Below are 15,000 nucleotides of genomic sequence, written 5' to 3' on the forward strand. Positions count from 1 at the left end.
TTCAAATAATTTTATACTAGTCTTTTCCCACATATCTTATAATTTTAGTCTTTAATCCTGAATTATCATTTTTGTGGTTATCCATAATTAATCACTTTCCTGTATCAATATCAAAAATTTACTCCACCTTACTGGTTTATGTACCACTATGGTCTGAAGGACTACAACTTATGTCTCAAAATCCACTGCAAAGTATGTGAATCTATGCTAACAGTGTCTTTGGTTCTGAGTGAAAAGAAAAACAAAACCTAATACTAACTGTTCACTAAAAAGAGCATATACCTGTCAAGACACTAAATTCCAGTAGGTCCTGCAACTGTGACAATGTGGTGACACTTATAAAGAAAACACTGATTGACCACCACAAATAAATCCTTTAGCACTAAAAACTGCCCTAAACTCTATGGTGAGATAATGGACTGCTCAACTGGATCTATTTCTTTAAGCAAGCTCTTTTGTGCAACACTGGCCCCTTCATAGTAGGCATACACCTAAATATTTCAAACTCTTGAAGCAACTTGGAATATTAGCAAGGGTACATAGGATGTGCTTGACGTGCTCCATAAATAGTAACAATAGTAAATCTGCTTTTACAAGTACACAGATAAAGCAAAGTGACTGAAAAAAATGGGGCCAGTGAAGACACATCACAATACAGATCACAACGCGGTCACCTTGTTCTCCCTATGTCACCAAAATTCCAGAACAAACAATATTATGTTAAATACTCGAAAATACTTCAGGCCAATCATTCTTAAAACATGACACCAGTTTTTGTTAACTGAATTATGTACAGATATTCTACACTTATCAATGCAAGTTCAGGCAAAGTGATAGTAAAATACAACCAGAATAATTCAAAATGTATGTTATTTTTACTTCAGAGCTGCACAGCAAAAATTCCCAATACAGAAAAAAAAATTAAAATAAAGTCTTACAACCAAGTATAGAAAGCCTAAAAAACAGCTAAATTCTCTGCTACTATAATCATGTACAATGACCTTGCATATTCAAATTTTAATGCAATGAGAATAATTTAAACTGATTTCCTACTAGTATAAATAGCTAACTAATTACTACACAATCAGCCAAGATAGAAGTATATTCTCTTATCAAAGTTAAAGTGAAATGGCTAAACACTGAAGGGCAAAGGCTCTCTGAACACTGAAAACTATATCAGCAACCCTACAGTGCTCACTTGGTATCATTTTCAGGGTATGCTACAGAGTAATACGATCTCAGAAGCAATTCGTTTGTTTGTGATAAGTAACCGAGTTGCTGTTCTTGATCAAGCTGCTTCGAAAAGGTGCCTTTGACATTTAAAAATACTAATAATAATCACAATAAAAAATATCCATGATTATTACAATAACTTCATCAGCCAAATATTGGCTATCATGCATCATATACCATATATGATCTTTATACCACAAACCTACCAAAAAAATTGTAATAGGATACACACAACGAAAATCTCAATATCCTATTAAGAATGCTAACTAACTACCAAGAGGTTTAAAGAATAATATGACCACAAGCATAAAAAGATAAAGAAAAGCCTTTAATGTCATTACAAGAACATAAATGTGGACAGGTAACAAGACTGAGATATGAACCCTTCTCGAACACAATATACAGTGCTGTGTATATAAAAATGTCTTCATAAATATAGCAGCCAAGATATATAATCTTTGCATAATAAAAAAAATAACTATCATGTGAATGCATGTTAAAATAAAGATAATAATTATAAGTAATCTGATAACTAGCTGTAAAAAAAATGATTGAGTAGCACCCTCATTGTTCCAAATATATAAGAGATATCACATCACCTAATATAATTATTTTTCTCTTCCTGTGTAAAACTCACCCCAAACTAAATGCACCATATGATTAAAAACTTTTATTTCACTGTTAACAACTTGTAATAATAGTTAACACTTCTGCTATCATAAACATAGGCAATTTAAAATGAATAAATTTTTTAAATACTCATGTTACAGCATTTCTATGACAACAGACTGACTTTATGTAAGCATTTGTACATGACAAATGCAAGGGTTACACAAACTACCAACAGCCCTATTCTGAAGTAACTGAGAAATAATTCTTACTTCTATGTGTCCTATAATGGAAAAGTAAACCAGGCAGATGATGTTATTTCTCCTTCCAATTTGTTTGCAATTTGTAAAGTACCTTGACCAAAAACCCTTATTTAAAAAACATAAGTACATTTCTTGAGCAGTTCTGACATTTTATCTTGCCAGACACTATCGAAAATTCAGACTTCTGCATCTGTCATACAAATTCAGGTCAATACAAATATAACTGTATCAAGAGATTCGTGAGAGTTATAAACTGTAAAAATATTATTTTAAGTAGAATCAGCATTGTCTTTAGTACCTCTGCAATACAAATTCATGTCTATCCTTTAAAAAGATGAAACAACTACTGATTCTGATCAACCACAAGTTCATGTCATATGTGAGCTGCCCTGCAATTTCCTAGTTCATATACAAATTTGTGTTTGTGATCAACTGCAAATGCTAAACTCATAACCAGCTAAAAACAAAATATGAATAAGCTCTTCAGATGTACATCTTTGTATTTTATTACAAAAATCTGATATATTTTCTTGTAGACTTCAGAGAGACATGAATAACCTATGTAGCAACCTTTCCACCAGGCAAAATGAAATTACCCACTCAACAATAATAAAAAATGAGAAAATAAATACTAAAAAATCTAGTCTACACTTCATCCATACAAAATGAATTACTTTTCTATGCAACTATAAAATCAATTACAGGCAAATATGAAATAAAAAAGTGTAACATTTGTCAATTGTTTGCTACTCTTGTCCATGCTCTGAACAGAACTGTCTCTGAATAATGAGTATGCAACGAGGCAGGATCTCTTATTACAACCTATGGCCCGTACTTGGGAGCATATGCCAACTAAGTAATATTCAGTGACATATAATTTCAATTATCAAACGGCATTATTAACAAACTTTACTGATAGTATGCATAAGCTTTATACAATATTTCTTTTAAAAATACTTGATTTTGTAAGTAAATAGGAATTAAAATTCTAAATCTTATGATCTATCAGGTATTTGCTATGCAATTTTAACTCTTTTGGACGTTGCAGTATTATTAGGTATCTAAACTGGGAAGAATCATAGAACTTATTCTTAAGATTTAAAGCTTCTGAGATACTATGGGTAAAGAACACAGTTCTCATTGTGGACATGCCTCTGTTCTGATTTGGACGATATGACCTGCACATGAATATTACTATGTACTTTGCAATTCATAAAAGAAATATTCACTTAATTACAAAAATTCTGTACATTAAGAGTCAATAGTAAAAAAGAATTAAAATAAATCAAATATATATATATAATTCAAAATTAAAGCAATTTCTTTTAAAACATTTTTTTTTAGTCAACTACATCCTGCTTCACAAACAAGAAACAGCGTAAGATTAAAAAAGAGGGGCACACTTTTTAACAAGTTACAATCCAACATTTCTGAATAGGTGCTTCTCCATACATCAATTTATATTCCTTTCCAGGTTCTAAAGCAGACGAGATGACTCAGGCACATAAAGTCTACCGCTCATAGGCAGACATTTGCCAACCTGCATATGATGTCTTTCAATCATTCACACAAGGAAGAGTTCCTCCATGCATCAATCCATCCTCGAGAACTTGCATTTTTACAAGTGTAAAAAGTCTTTGTAAGATAACTCTAGTTTCTGAGGTCTTCATGACACAGCGTAAACAAGTTTGAAATTGGATGCTGGAAGAGAACACATGTGTAAAAAAAAAACATACACAGATGTTCTATTCTCATGATGCATCATCCTATATCAACCAATAACACTGTAATATCTTCCAACTAATGTTTCATCTCTTGCTTTACTTCACATAAATACATTTAAAAACAATCATTTACACCTTAATAATTATCTCTGCGTTGGTAATGGTGCTGTGATGGAGAAGCATGTGGTTGGTTGTTAAATCTGGAACTATAAGCTCTGCCGCCCCTGCTTCCAGGATGCTTTCGCATGTTGAACCTGAGAAAGGAAGACTAGCATTCAAGCAAAGACACAGACTGTGATTTCTGGGAGGAACCTCACCCTATGTCAAATAGCTCCTCTACTTGGCTGGAGGTTTAGTGATTTATTTTTTATCTGTTACCTGTTTTAAAGCATCAGATTTTTTCATGCAATTTTTATCTAAATACTTTTATAATGCTTTTTTGTAATGAAGAATAGATGTAGATAGATTTAAGTATCAACAATTATATTGCACATTCATAATTACATTCAATTATCACATGGACTTGTTATCATATTTGCATGTCTTTAAATCAACATTTTTTTCCAGTCTCAATAATTAGGTCTAAAAATCAGACAAAATACATAGGTTTATAAAATATAAGTATAAACTCACCTTTCTCTGTCACATTCCATATCTTCCAGTCTCTGAGTAAGAGCCAGCTTTTGCTGGATAGCCATCCGTAGCAAGGAGTTCAGTGTCTTCTTCTCCTCTTCTGCTGCCACTAACTGCCTTTGCACCTCATCTAACTGTGTTACGTATTCCTCACAACGTGCAGCAAACATAGCACGGAGACCTGTGATTCACAGAAGCAAAGTGTACTTAATACCCTTCTATAATGCTGTGTAAATTCTATTTGAATTATCTTTAACACAGATATTAACATCAAAGTTGCCATACAAAGCTAATATCAATGGCAATTTCCATGGCAAGGCAATTAAAGTGTATATGAAAATTTCAAAAAACAAATTATTCATGATCTTTACCAAATAAAAACATATGGTAAAAGTGACTCACTGGAGAATGTAGCAGCATCCTCCTTCAACAGACGCAGTTCGTTGCGAAGTTTCATCATTGTTTCAGAGACTATGCTCTTTTCTGTTTCATACTTGGACTTCAGATTGGACAGTGCCACCTACATAGGAGAGAAAACCTTAAAATCAGGTCTTGCTCATATAAGTTTTAAAAAATAATTAAAACAAAACTAATTCAGTGAAAGTAAATGTGACTGATAATTGGAAAAATATTTCCTTAACATCAATTTCATCTTTAAAAAAATTACTCTTCTACAAACTGAAAAGTTTTAGAAGTATGCAAAGCTTTAAAACCAATCTGCTTAATACCTAAATAAAAAAAACAAATACAATTTTAAAGGTCAAAGTAGATGACATCCTTAAAATCTATTCTAAATCTATTTTGTATAAGAGGATTACAAATTTCTTTTTTGTTAATTCCCACTACAGTAAATGCAACATGTAAATCAGACAAAAACATTACCTCAGCTGTCTGCTTGTTGGCCTTTAGTACTGTGCGAAGTGTAGCAATCTGTTCCCTCTTGGTGGAAAGCAGGGACTTCAGTTTGATCACCTGTTCCTGAAGTTCTTGTACTTCACTTTCAGTGAGACCACCTGGGGGGAGGTAGAATATATTTGTGAATAATCATAAAATAAGATAAAGGAAGATATCAGAATGAGAAGGGGCCTGAATGAGCTATTTACATTTCTGTAAATTATATTATCCTACTTCACAATAATATGAACTCTTCCATAAATGCAGGTGTATATACAATTCAATACAACAAAAACTCTCCTGACATAAGACCCTGAGATCTGACACCATTGATGCGTGTAATTGCAAAATATGAGTAAGCTCACTACACTTACTATCAGATGAAGCACTCTCCCTAAAGTGTCCTTTCTCCTTGCTCAACTCTATAGTATGTTCCACAGCCTTCTTCAGGTGTCTAATCTGGTCCTGAATGGTATCTATCGTATTGCGCACATCCTTAGGATCGCTAGAATCATCCTGGAAAATACAAATCAAGTGTAAGAAACTTTTCTATGCCCCTGTACAAAAAGTTAAGAGAGATGTAATTGAACTTGACCTTTTTTTACAATGTGTGTTGAATTTCCACATTTTGTGAACGATCATTACTTGTGACATCAATACACAGGCAGGCCTGGACTTACAAAATCTGTCAGAGGAACATCTGTCCTCAACTTGTTCTTGAGATTATCCAGCATTGTTGAGATTTGTGTAGGCGAAGATACTTTCTGGTCCTCTCCATCTGTTTTATAAAAGATATATACTAAATAAATTATCAAAAGATATAAGGATATAAATGGAATATAGTAAATTTGTATTACATTGTACTTATACTTATTATTTATATATCTAACAGCAACGGTGCATTAACTATTAAGGTCTCACTTCACAATATCACTTTTGTACTAGTTGCTTATATCAACAGGATTCTTTATTCACATATATGCAATAGCTATGACTTGTATAAATAAATCACTAAAGTCCCAATTTTAATAGTATTTAGATGATAAAAGAAGGGAAAAAATAAATTCTAAATGGCTTTTTTCCCAAACATATCTAAGTCTGATACCATGAACCACTCTAACCTATCTTACTAGACAGCAATAATTCTGGGAAAAATATAAATGGAAAACTATAGTTATAAGAGATTACTTTGTAACTCTCTTACCATTACAGCAACAGAACAAATAGCAATCTGGTATTTAAGGGAACAATTCAAGATTGAATATACATCTTCTAGCATAATTCATCTCCTAAAGACAAAATCAAACATTCATAAAAAAACAAATTTCAAATCCTACAAAAAAGAGAAGACATCACTTACCAGAACCCTTCTCTGTGTGATGTCCCTGTTTACTATGATCAAGAAGTACCCTTGATGGGGTTTCTCCATTGACTGTGCACACATGGTGATACAACTGTGCAAGCATTTCACTGATACTCCTGTTAATGAAGAATATTGTAATTTTATTCACTAACAAAACCTCAAGTCTCCTTATGAACTTAAATCTATTCCTATCAAATACAAATAATTTATAATTGACACTGATAAAAAAAATAAAAAATAAATATATATATATACTATTAGCAAAAAATATATCAAAATAAATATATTACAAGTCACTAAAACTAACATAAAATATCATATCAAATGAAACAAAAGTTTCCGCTGTAGGCCTACAATATCAGCTAATCTTCATCCTGACAAACCAAAAAGAAAGAGTACAAACCCTAGATCATTTTGTGTGAATGAGAGTGAACCCTCTCGGCTGTTCAGCATCTGGCTCAGAATGTTCACATCATTGCCCAGATCCAAGGACTTCTGTTCAGCATCCACAAGCTGAAGAAAAGAAATATATATAAGTACATATTCAAAATATGTATAATCCAATAAAAATAAATATCATGATAAAGGATTATAATCATAATTGCAACATTCCTCAAATACTTTAAATGAAGCAAAGTGCAACATCATTGAGGACATCTTTACACGTAAACATATGAAAGCCAATAATTAATACCCTTGAGCGCAGTGTTCCGACTTCATTACGCAGCTGCTGGACAGCATCACTAGCTCCAGCAGTTTCAGAATTCTGTATCTCTGTCATGCTCTTTTTGAGTTCAGTAATTTCTTTGGCTGCAACCTGATACCTTGATTTTTGCTTCTCCAAAAAGCTCACCAACATGGCTGTATCATCAGCATTCATCTATAAATCAAAATTTTATCAATATTTAAAGCTATTCTAAAGAACTATATGTACATATCCAATTCCAACATATCATTTTTTAACATTGCAACACAAATTTCACACATTATATTCATTGGCAAAATGCCTTACCTGGTTAGGATTCTCCTGATCATGCAGCTTAACCAGAGCAGAGATGTGCCCCAGAAGATGCGACACTCTGGCATGCTGTGCGTCTAGTTCCTGTCGGGTCTTCTCCAGGCCTTCCTGACTCTCCTTCAGGTTGGTAGTAAGCTGACTCTTCTCGTGTTCGGCCTGAAAGGAATAATCAGCATAATTTATGACAAACAAAACTACAAATTTTCCTTCCCAAACTATATTCATTTCCAAGATATGATCTAATGGTATGAGATCAATCACAGACACTACTACCCTAATTTTTATTTTTTCTTCTTCTTTAGCCTACAAAAAATGCCACCCTCTCAAATTTATCAATTACAAAAATTAGATTTTTTACAGTATGCACTAATTATACCATAAATATTTCCCATACAAAAACAGAAATAAAACAAACCTCCTCCAGCTTTTTCTCCAACTTCCGAAGCTCATTCAAGTGGATTTCAGAGAACAGATCTCCCCCTAGAGTCTCAGCTGATCCCCCACCGGCACTCATCAACTCCGATTCTAACCTCCTCAGAACAGGAGTGTCATCTTCCCCATCACTCTCACCAAAATCTGTACTCCCTGAAGTATTGGTAAAAAAAAATATGTATATATATGTATATCAGCTCTCCCAAACAAACCCAATTAACCCTACAGGATATATATAGGCATGCCCAAGTGTAGACAATGAGCAACCTATACCAATATTTCACAAAATGCCAGGACATGACAGTAATGATTAGAAGTCTCATATTCATAATCATTTTTTAGTGTGAAATGAATTAGAACAGACAGAAGTATTTCTATAGTGCATTTCTGCATCAGATCATAAGCCAACACATCCTTAAAAGGATAATGGTATTATCTTTCAGGAAATACCATGTGTGAATAGAAATTTTCCAGACTGACCTGAGAGTTTCATGCTCATAGCCAGGTTGGAGAGGTTGTACATGGACTCAGAATTCATCCTGGCATCCAGTTCCTTCTTGAGAGCATACTTTGCCTCCCTCTCTGCCTGCAGTGACTCAAGTGCTTCCTCCATTTGTCTCTCTGCAATCTTCTTAAGGTTGGCAAGCTCCTCCACCTGGGAGTTGAGCACATCCGTTTCCTCCTGAAGCCGTCGGATCTCATGTTTGGCTCCTTCAAATTCAACTTGCGATGATCTGAAATTATCAATTTGGCCATTAACAATGAAACAGTCCTACTATGTATCCATTAAAAAAAATAATACAATTCTTTATGGCAAAGCATTGCTAAGATGTGTATATCATCATATTAAAAAGTAGGAAAAAAGAAGTGGAAATTTAAAATAAAAAAAACATTAATTTTAAAAAATTAATTAGAAATAATTAAGTAAATAAAAATGTTCAAAAGAGACAAAATATTCAAAAGAGACAAAATATTCAGACATTCACAAAACAAAAGCAAAGGCCAAGCATTCTTTCAACTCACAGAAATGAGAACTGGCAATATCATGTTTGAGAGCCACGCACTATTTTGGCCCTAGTTAATCACATAATGGCACCAGTGGGAGGAGAGGCAGAGGTGGCTCACATATGGCCACACCCATCTCATTTTACTTTAATACTTTTAAGTATCAACTTCCCAAACAGAATTTCCCAAATTTGGGGGAAACCTAATTGGCTTTGGTGTCATATATAAATATTTGCTACATAAATTTGTAAAATGTATTTTCCTAACATGCCATTTAAAATAAATCTTATATTGGTTAATATAATATTTAATATCTGCATAAAGTAATACGTTCAATACATAATCAATAAAACGAACACACTCACACACTCGCACATACACACACGTGCGGACTAGCACACACACATACAAATGTGTGCATGCATGCGTGCGTGATTGCACACACACACACACACACACACACACACACACACACACACACACACACACACACACACACACACACACACACACACACACACACACACACACACACACACACACACACACACACACACACACACACACACACACACACACACACACACACACACACACACACACACACAAACACACATACAAACAAACACACATACAAACAAACACACATACAAACAAACAAACACACATACAAACAAACAAACACACATACAAACAAACAAACAAACACACAAACAAACAAACACACATACAAACAAACAAACACACATACAAACAAACAAACACACATACAAACAAACAAACACACATACAAACAAACAAACACACACATAAACACATACATACACACACACACACACGCACAAACACACACACACACACAAGCACGCACACACACGCGCACAAGCACACACACACACGCGCACAAGCACACACACACACACGCACAAGCACGCACATACACATGCAAGCACGCACACACACACGCACACACACACGCACACACGTGCGCAAGCACACACACACACGCGCGCAAGCACGCACGCACACACACACACATGCAAGCACACACACACACACACATGCAAGCACACACACACACACACATGCAAGCACGCACACACACACACATGCAAGCACGCACGCACACACAGCCATGCATGCGTGCACACATACGCACACATGCACACGCACAGACTGATAATAAATATAATAATACATTAATCAATTGAGATGAATATTAACCCACACAGGACGGGTGGTACAGCATGTGTACCGCGCATTCAAAAGCCCAGTTGCCGGGCGGCACAGTATTGTGCCGGCCATTCAATTGATTTAGGCCTAATAATTCGAACGCCCCGGCATTTGGACATTCAAGGGTAGAATTCCCCCGTCGGGAATGGGTTAATTACCTTTACATTCAAAAACAATTAGTGCCCTTTGACAGTATCAGGAAGTGTAAACAAACAACAATATATATTTACTTGAGGTTGGAGATCTGCTTCTGTAGCGTGATGTTCTCATCTTCAAGTTCCGCATAGTCCTGGAAAAGCCTCGTCTCACGGAACTTCAGGTCTTTGAGCTCCGTTCTGAGCTGTTTCTTCTCATGGTCACTGATATCTTTATCCTTGAGAAGTTCATGAAGCTCAGTGTAGTAGCGGCCCTTCTCACTCTGAACGCGTTCTAGCTCAGCTCGGCACTGTTAACAAGGAAGGAGATTATCACTTCATTTGGTCTTGGAAAATTCAAACACAGAAAAGTCCTAAGAAAAGCAAAATTGTCATTAGGTTTGTTTCCGAAAAATATTTCCCAAAATAGAGAAGAAATGCAGTTATCCCTGACAGAAACACAATCACCTTCTTCTGTCCATAACTTTTGTCTTCAGCTTAGGTATTATGATACAAATCAGACAAATCCCCATCAAAGTTTAGGGTTTAAAGTTTGATCACAACTGTGAAAAAAGGTCATGATGTAGCAGAACCTCAAAAACACAAAGATCATACCTAGCTGCAACTAAATAATCAATGATGTACACACACTCACAAAAAGACTCTAGACTAATCAATACCATACAGAAAAAGATACACACAAGACTCATACTAATCCATACCATATAAAAAAGGTACACAAATAAAGAATCATATAACACACAAAAAGGGAAATAAGTATCACTACATGCAATCCTAAATACAAGTCATCTTAGAAACTTTATCACTGGTAGAGTGACTCATAGTTCTCTCACCTCCAGCCTCCAGTGTGTGAAAGGCTGAAGAAATTTCTATGCTACCATACATTTTTTTTTCCTGTCTTTTCTTTTTTATGCCTAGACACATTTCCATTAATTTTCATTCTCCCTCTCCTTCTCTCTCTCTCTCTTCCTCACTTTTGTTTGCTTGATGGTCACTCACTCACTCACTCATAGATCCTCTTTTCATGTCTTTCTTGAACTCTCACAACTTACAATCCTCTCCTACAATTACTGAAAGCTTTCATTAACTTCCTCCAAACACACACTTCCTTTCATTCCATCTCCCCTTCCTTTCTCCTCTCAAACCTTCATTTTCTCTTTCTCTTTCATAGTCTCTCCCACTGCATACTTTCTCTTCATCTCTCATGCAATCAGACAACAGTAAAGAGGAGTTTGTAGTGCAGAAGAAAACTCTCCCACTCACCTGTTTGGCTTCAAGTTCAAGTTCAATGATCTGAGAGTTGAGAGAGGTCTCCCTGGCAGCTGATTCTGATAGCAGGCTCTCTTCAGTTTCGATTCCGCTAGCAGTGGCCACTCGATGTGTTGTCTGGAACTTGGCTAGGGCCTAGAACAAAATAAAATCAAATTAAATAATAGTCCTAGAGAAATATTCAGGTTAAATGTCATATCTATTTTAATGGAAAAAAATCATGATAATTACTCAAGAGGTGAGATTGAATGTATCTACGGTAAAAATCAATTCTATTTGACTTCAGTACATAGTTGTTCCTATTTTTGCTATATTAATTCCTGGATTCCGAACAGCAACTTTGCACAAAAGCTGACATTCCTATATCACAACACTTTTATGGAGTACAAGACAGTAAAGCGAACTAATTCAATAAATATTAGACCACTTTGCCAAAATTACAAATAAAAGACATGTATATCCATCTAAGCTCCATAAGCATAAATCTAATAATTTCACAACATAAATATTGATTCACAATACAATTTATTAATCTATGTAGGTATTTATATATATATATATATATATATATATATATATATATATATATATATATATATATATATATATATATATATATATATATTCATTTTTCTGGGGAAGACAATTGTAGGTTTCAAGCCCAAGATATGATGTTGAACTAGATAGTGTTGTCATACAGCTTTAAATTTTTAAAGGAAGAATTTACAGTAAGCTCACAATAGTTTGCAATATATCATTTTTTGCATATACTGCTCTACAATGAGAAATGTTACACCTGCAAGTTCAAATTCCAAGTTACCCATTACGAACACATAATAACATGGTGTGAAAAAACATGAAAAATTAAAAGATAATGAACAAGCCTCCCAGTGAGGAAAAGCTTCAGTTTGTGTTGAATTCACATATCAAAAATATTTTAGACTGATAGAATTAAACAAAAAGAGATCATGAATTTAGTATGTGCATTTGTGTAAGAGGATATTCATTTCTATACCGGTGAATTTTGACCTCAAGAAACTCATGGGATGCTTTGGGGTGACATGTATGAAAAATACTGCAGCTATTATTTCACTATCGTGAGGGCTGTTGCTCATAAATTTGGGTGTGGTTGAAGAGTGTCTTTGCTTCCTTTTTTTTGAAAACTTCAAATTGCAGAGAATAGTTAATCTTTTATTTATTTGTTACTAAAACCTTCCACACTAGTCACATCTATGTCTAATGTCTATATTTGTATATTAATATTGCAGGTACTTGCATGAAGTACAGCACTAAAAAAATTAAATAAATGCATATTGAAATCTAGCAAGATTTATGAATAACAAAGTTTACATGAATCAATATTAGGAAAATTACTTGCTTCATTACCCAAGAAACTATCCAAAAGTGCACCACTTGGTAGGGGTGTTGGCTGTCAAAGAAACTTTTTTTTTTCTTTCTTTCTTTCTTTTTTGCACACTTCTGTTTTTAGTGCATATCATAATAAAGCGATTGAAAATAATCTAGTGATTTTAGGGGGAAACAACTTCTCACACAGTAAATTCTTTATACCAAAACAAATGTAAGAAAAATATTTGTTAAAATGAATTTTGTATTGATCTCTTATGACACAGGGCAAAGTCTGCTGTGATATTTTGTGATACCACATTTGGCAACTGGGATGTCACACTCTTGTTATTACTTTGTTGTGGTCATCTCAATGCAAATGGTAACCATTGTTTGATTTTATTTTTTAATTTCATTAGCCTTTCTAGGAATATTTCTTATTCAAACACCATAGTGATGTGCCAAAGCTGACACCACTGTTAATGTAAATAATACAAAAAATATATCAGTATCTTGGGTAAGTTATTTTTGATGGAGGAGTGAGTTACACTAAAATGTTCAAAGCTTCTTCAATCTTCAGTCATAAACCTAGCCATTACTCTATGTATCTACTAACTCTTCAATGAGTCTCATAAACCAGCAAATTTCATGCTGTTCACCCTTAGATGTTGGGCTTTGTGTAAATTGTTCCCACCGCCCCTCCCTGTGGTCGTCATATCTTTTGACAGTTTGCTATTCCATGGGCATGGCTGAGCTAAAAGCACTCCAAATTACAGGTGGTAACATGAGGAGCTTTCGTGTAGCTGGCTACAGACAACAGCTGGGGCAGGAGGGAGGATCAGAAAGGTTTGTGGGGAGTGGACAAGGTAAGCTAAGCCCAGAGTTTGTTAACCCACGTACAAAGGAATTAATAAATTATTTTTTAATTTGGTTAGTTGTTCCTGTAGGACTGCATTCCCCTATTACTCAAGCAAACAAGCCAACACCCTAATACAACCTAACTCTACTCTCAAACCTAGTTTCACAACTCCTTGACTCCCTACTTAGGAAACAGCCACTAAGTAGATATTTTGCCTTGGCTCCAAATTGTCAATATTGCAACTTCAAATACCTATTTTCAACATTATCCTTCATTTCTGCAGATTAACCTAAAGAGTTGTGTGTGTCAATTAAGATCCCTTTTACAATGAAATTACCCTCAGGCTATCATGGATAACAGTCAAAAGACAATCCTCTATCAAGAAAACTATAATTCAACAATCCCCTGTGATGAGCATTTTGATATCAATATTCTCTATTAAGATTTCTCAACTTGTTTTGTTATATTCCGTTAGCAATTTTCCAGACAATATCATTTCAACAAATACTGCAAACATTACTTTTTTTCCATATCTATACACAGCTGGCACCATAACATCACACACTATTTCCCAGAGAAAGTTTTGACAATCCTTTCTCTAAAACATTGTCTCATAAATGATAAATAGCTGTTATACTAACATTTCACTGCAATCTAGCTTGAAATAATTTAGTAAAAGTATAAAGATCTAATTAAGCTTACCTCTTGCAATAAACTAATTTGGTAGAAAACTAATCTCAGAAATTACCAAATTTACGTAGAATAGTAAAATCAAATAATAGCATAAAGGATATTTGAAAGAATGATACCAATAATGACAAACAGATGTACAATTATACACATCAGGTAATTGCAATTAACCTTCGGGCACACAATTCCCACTGGGAAGAGAACACACAAATCCACAGGACAAAAAGCAGTACTAATGCCACACAGGCACAGACAGCCTCAAAAACCGACAAACAG

General features: G+C 34.4%; 1 protein-coding gene across 1 annotated transcript in view; it reads right to left on the minus strand.

The window, feature by feature from the left end:
• The window catches only part of BicD (Microtubule-associated protein Bicaudal D), a 20,805-nt gene that overhangs the window by 1,527 nt on the left and 4,278 nt on the right, over positions 1-15,000 (minus strand). Inside the window, exons 3-16 of the mRNA XM_043018808.2 lie at positions 11,826-11,966; positions 10,638-10,852; positions 8,650-8,903; positions 8,153-8,322; positions 7,732-7,893; positions 7,414-7,599; positions 7,123-7,232; positions 6,717-6,835; positions 6,037-6,134; positions 5,731-5,872; positions 5,345-5,475; positions 4,865-4,982; positions 4,463-4,643; positions 1-4,083 (exon numbers count right to left, since the gene is read on the minus strand). The exon at positions 1-4,083 is cut by the window's left edge and continues 1,527 nt beyond it. Coding sequence (XP_042874742.2) covers positions 3,966-4,083; positions 4,463-4,643; positions 4,865-4,982; positions 5,345-5,475; positions 5,731-5,872; positions 6,037-6,134; positions 6,717-6,835; positions 7,123-7,232; positions 7,414-7,599; positions 7,732-7,893; positions 8,153-8,322; positions 8,650-8,903; positions 10,638-10,852; positions 11,826-11,966 — 2,145 coding nt within the window. The 3' untranslated portion in view covers positions 1-3,965. The remainder of the gene's footprint in view (positions 4,084-4,462; positions 4,644-4,864; positions 4,983-5,344; positions 5,476-5,730; positions 5,873-6,036; positions 6,135-6,716; positions 6,836-7,122; positions 7,233-7,413; positions 7,600-7,731; positions 7,894-8,152; positions 8,323-8,649; positions 8,904-10,637; positions 10,853-11,825; positions 11,967-15,000) is intronic.

Source organism: Penaeus japonicus, unplaced genomic scaffold (genome assembly GCF_977035675.1).
Source record: "Penaeus japonicus unplaced genomic scaffold, GWHDUDI00000001_assembly GWHDUDI00000004, whole genome shotgun sequence".
Taxonomy (NCBI): domain Eukaryota; kingdom Metazoa; phylum Arthropoda; class Malacostraca; order Decapoda; family Penaeidae; genus Penaeus; species Penaeus japonicus.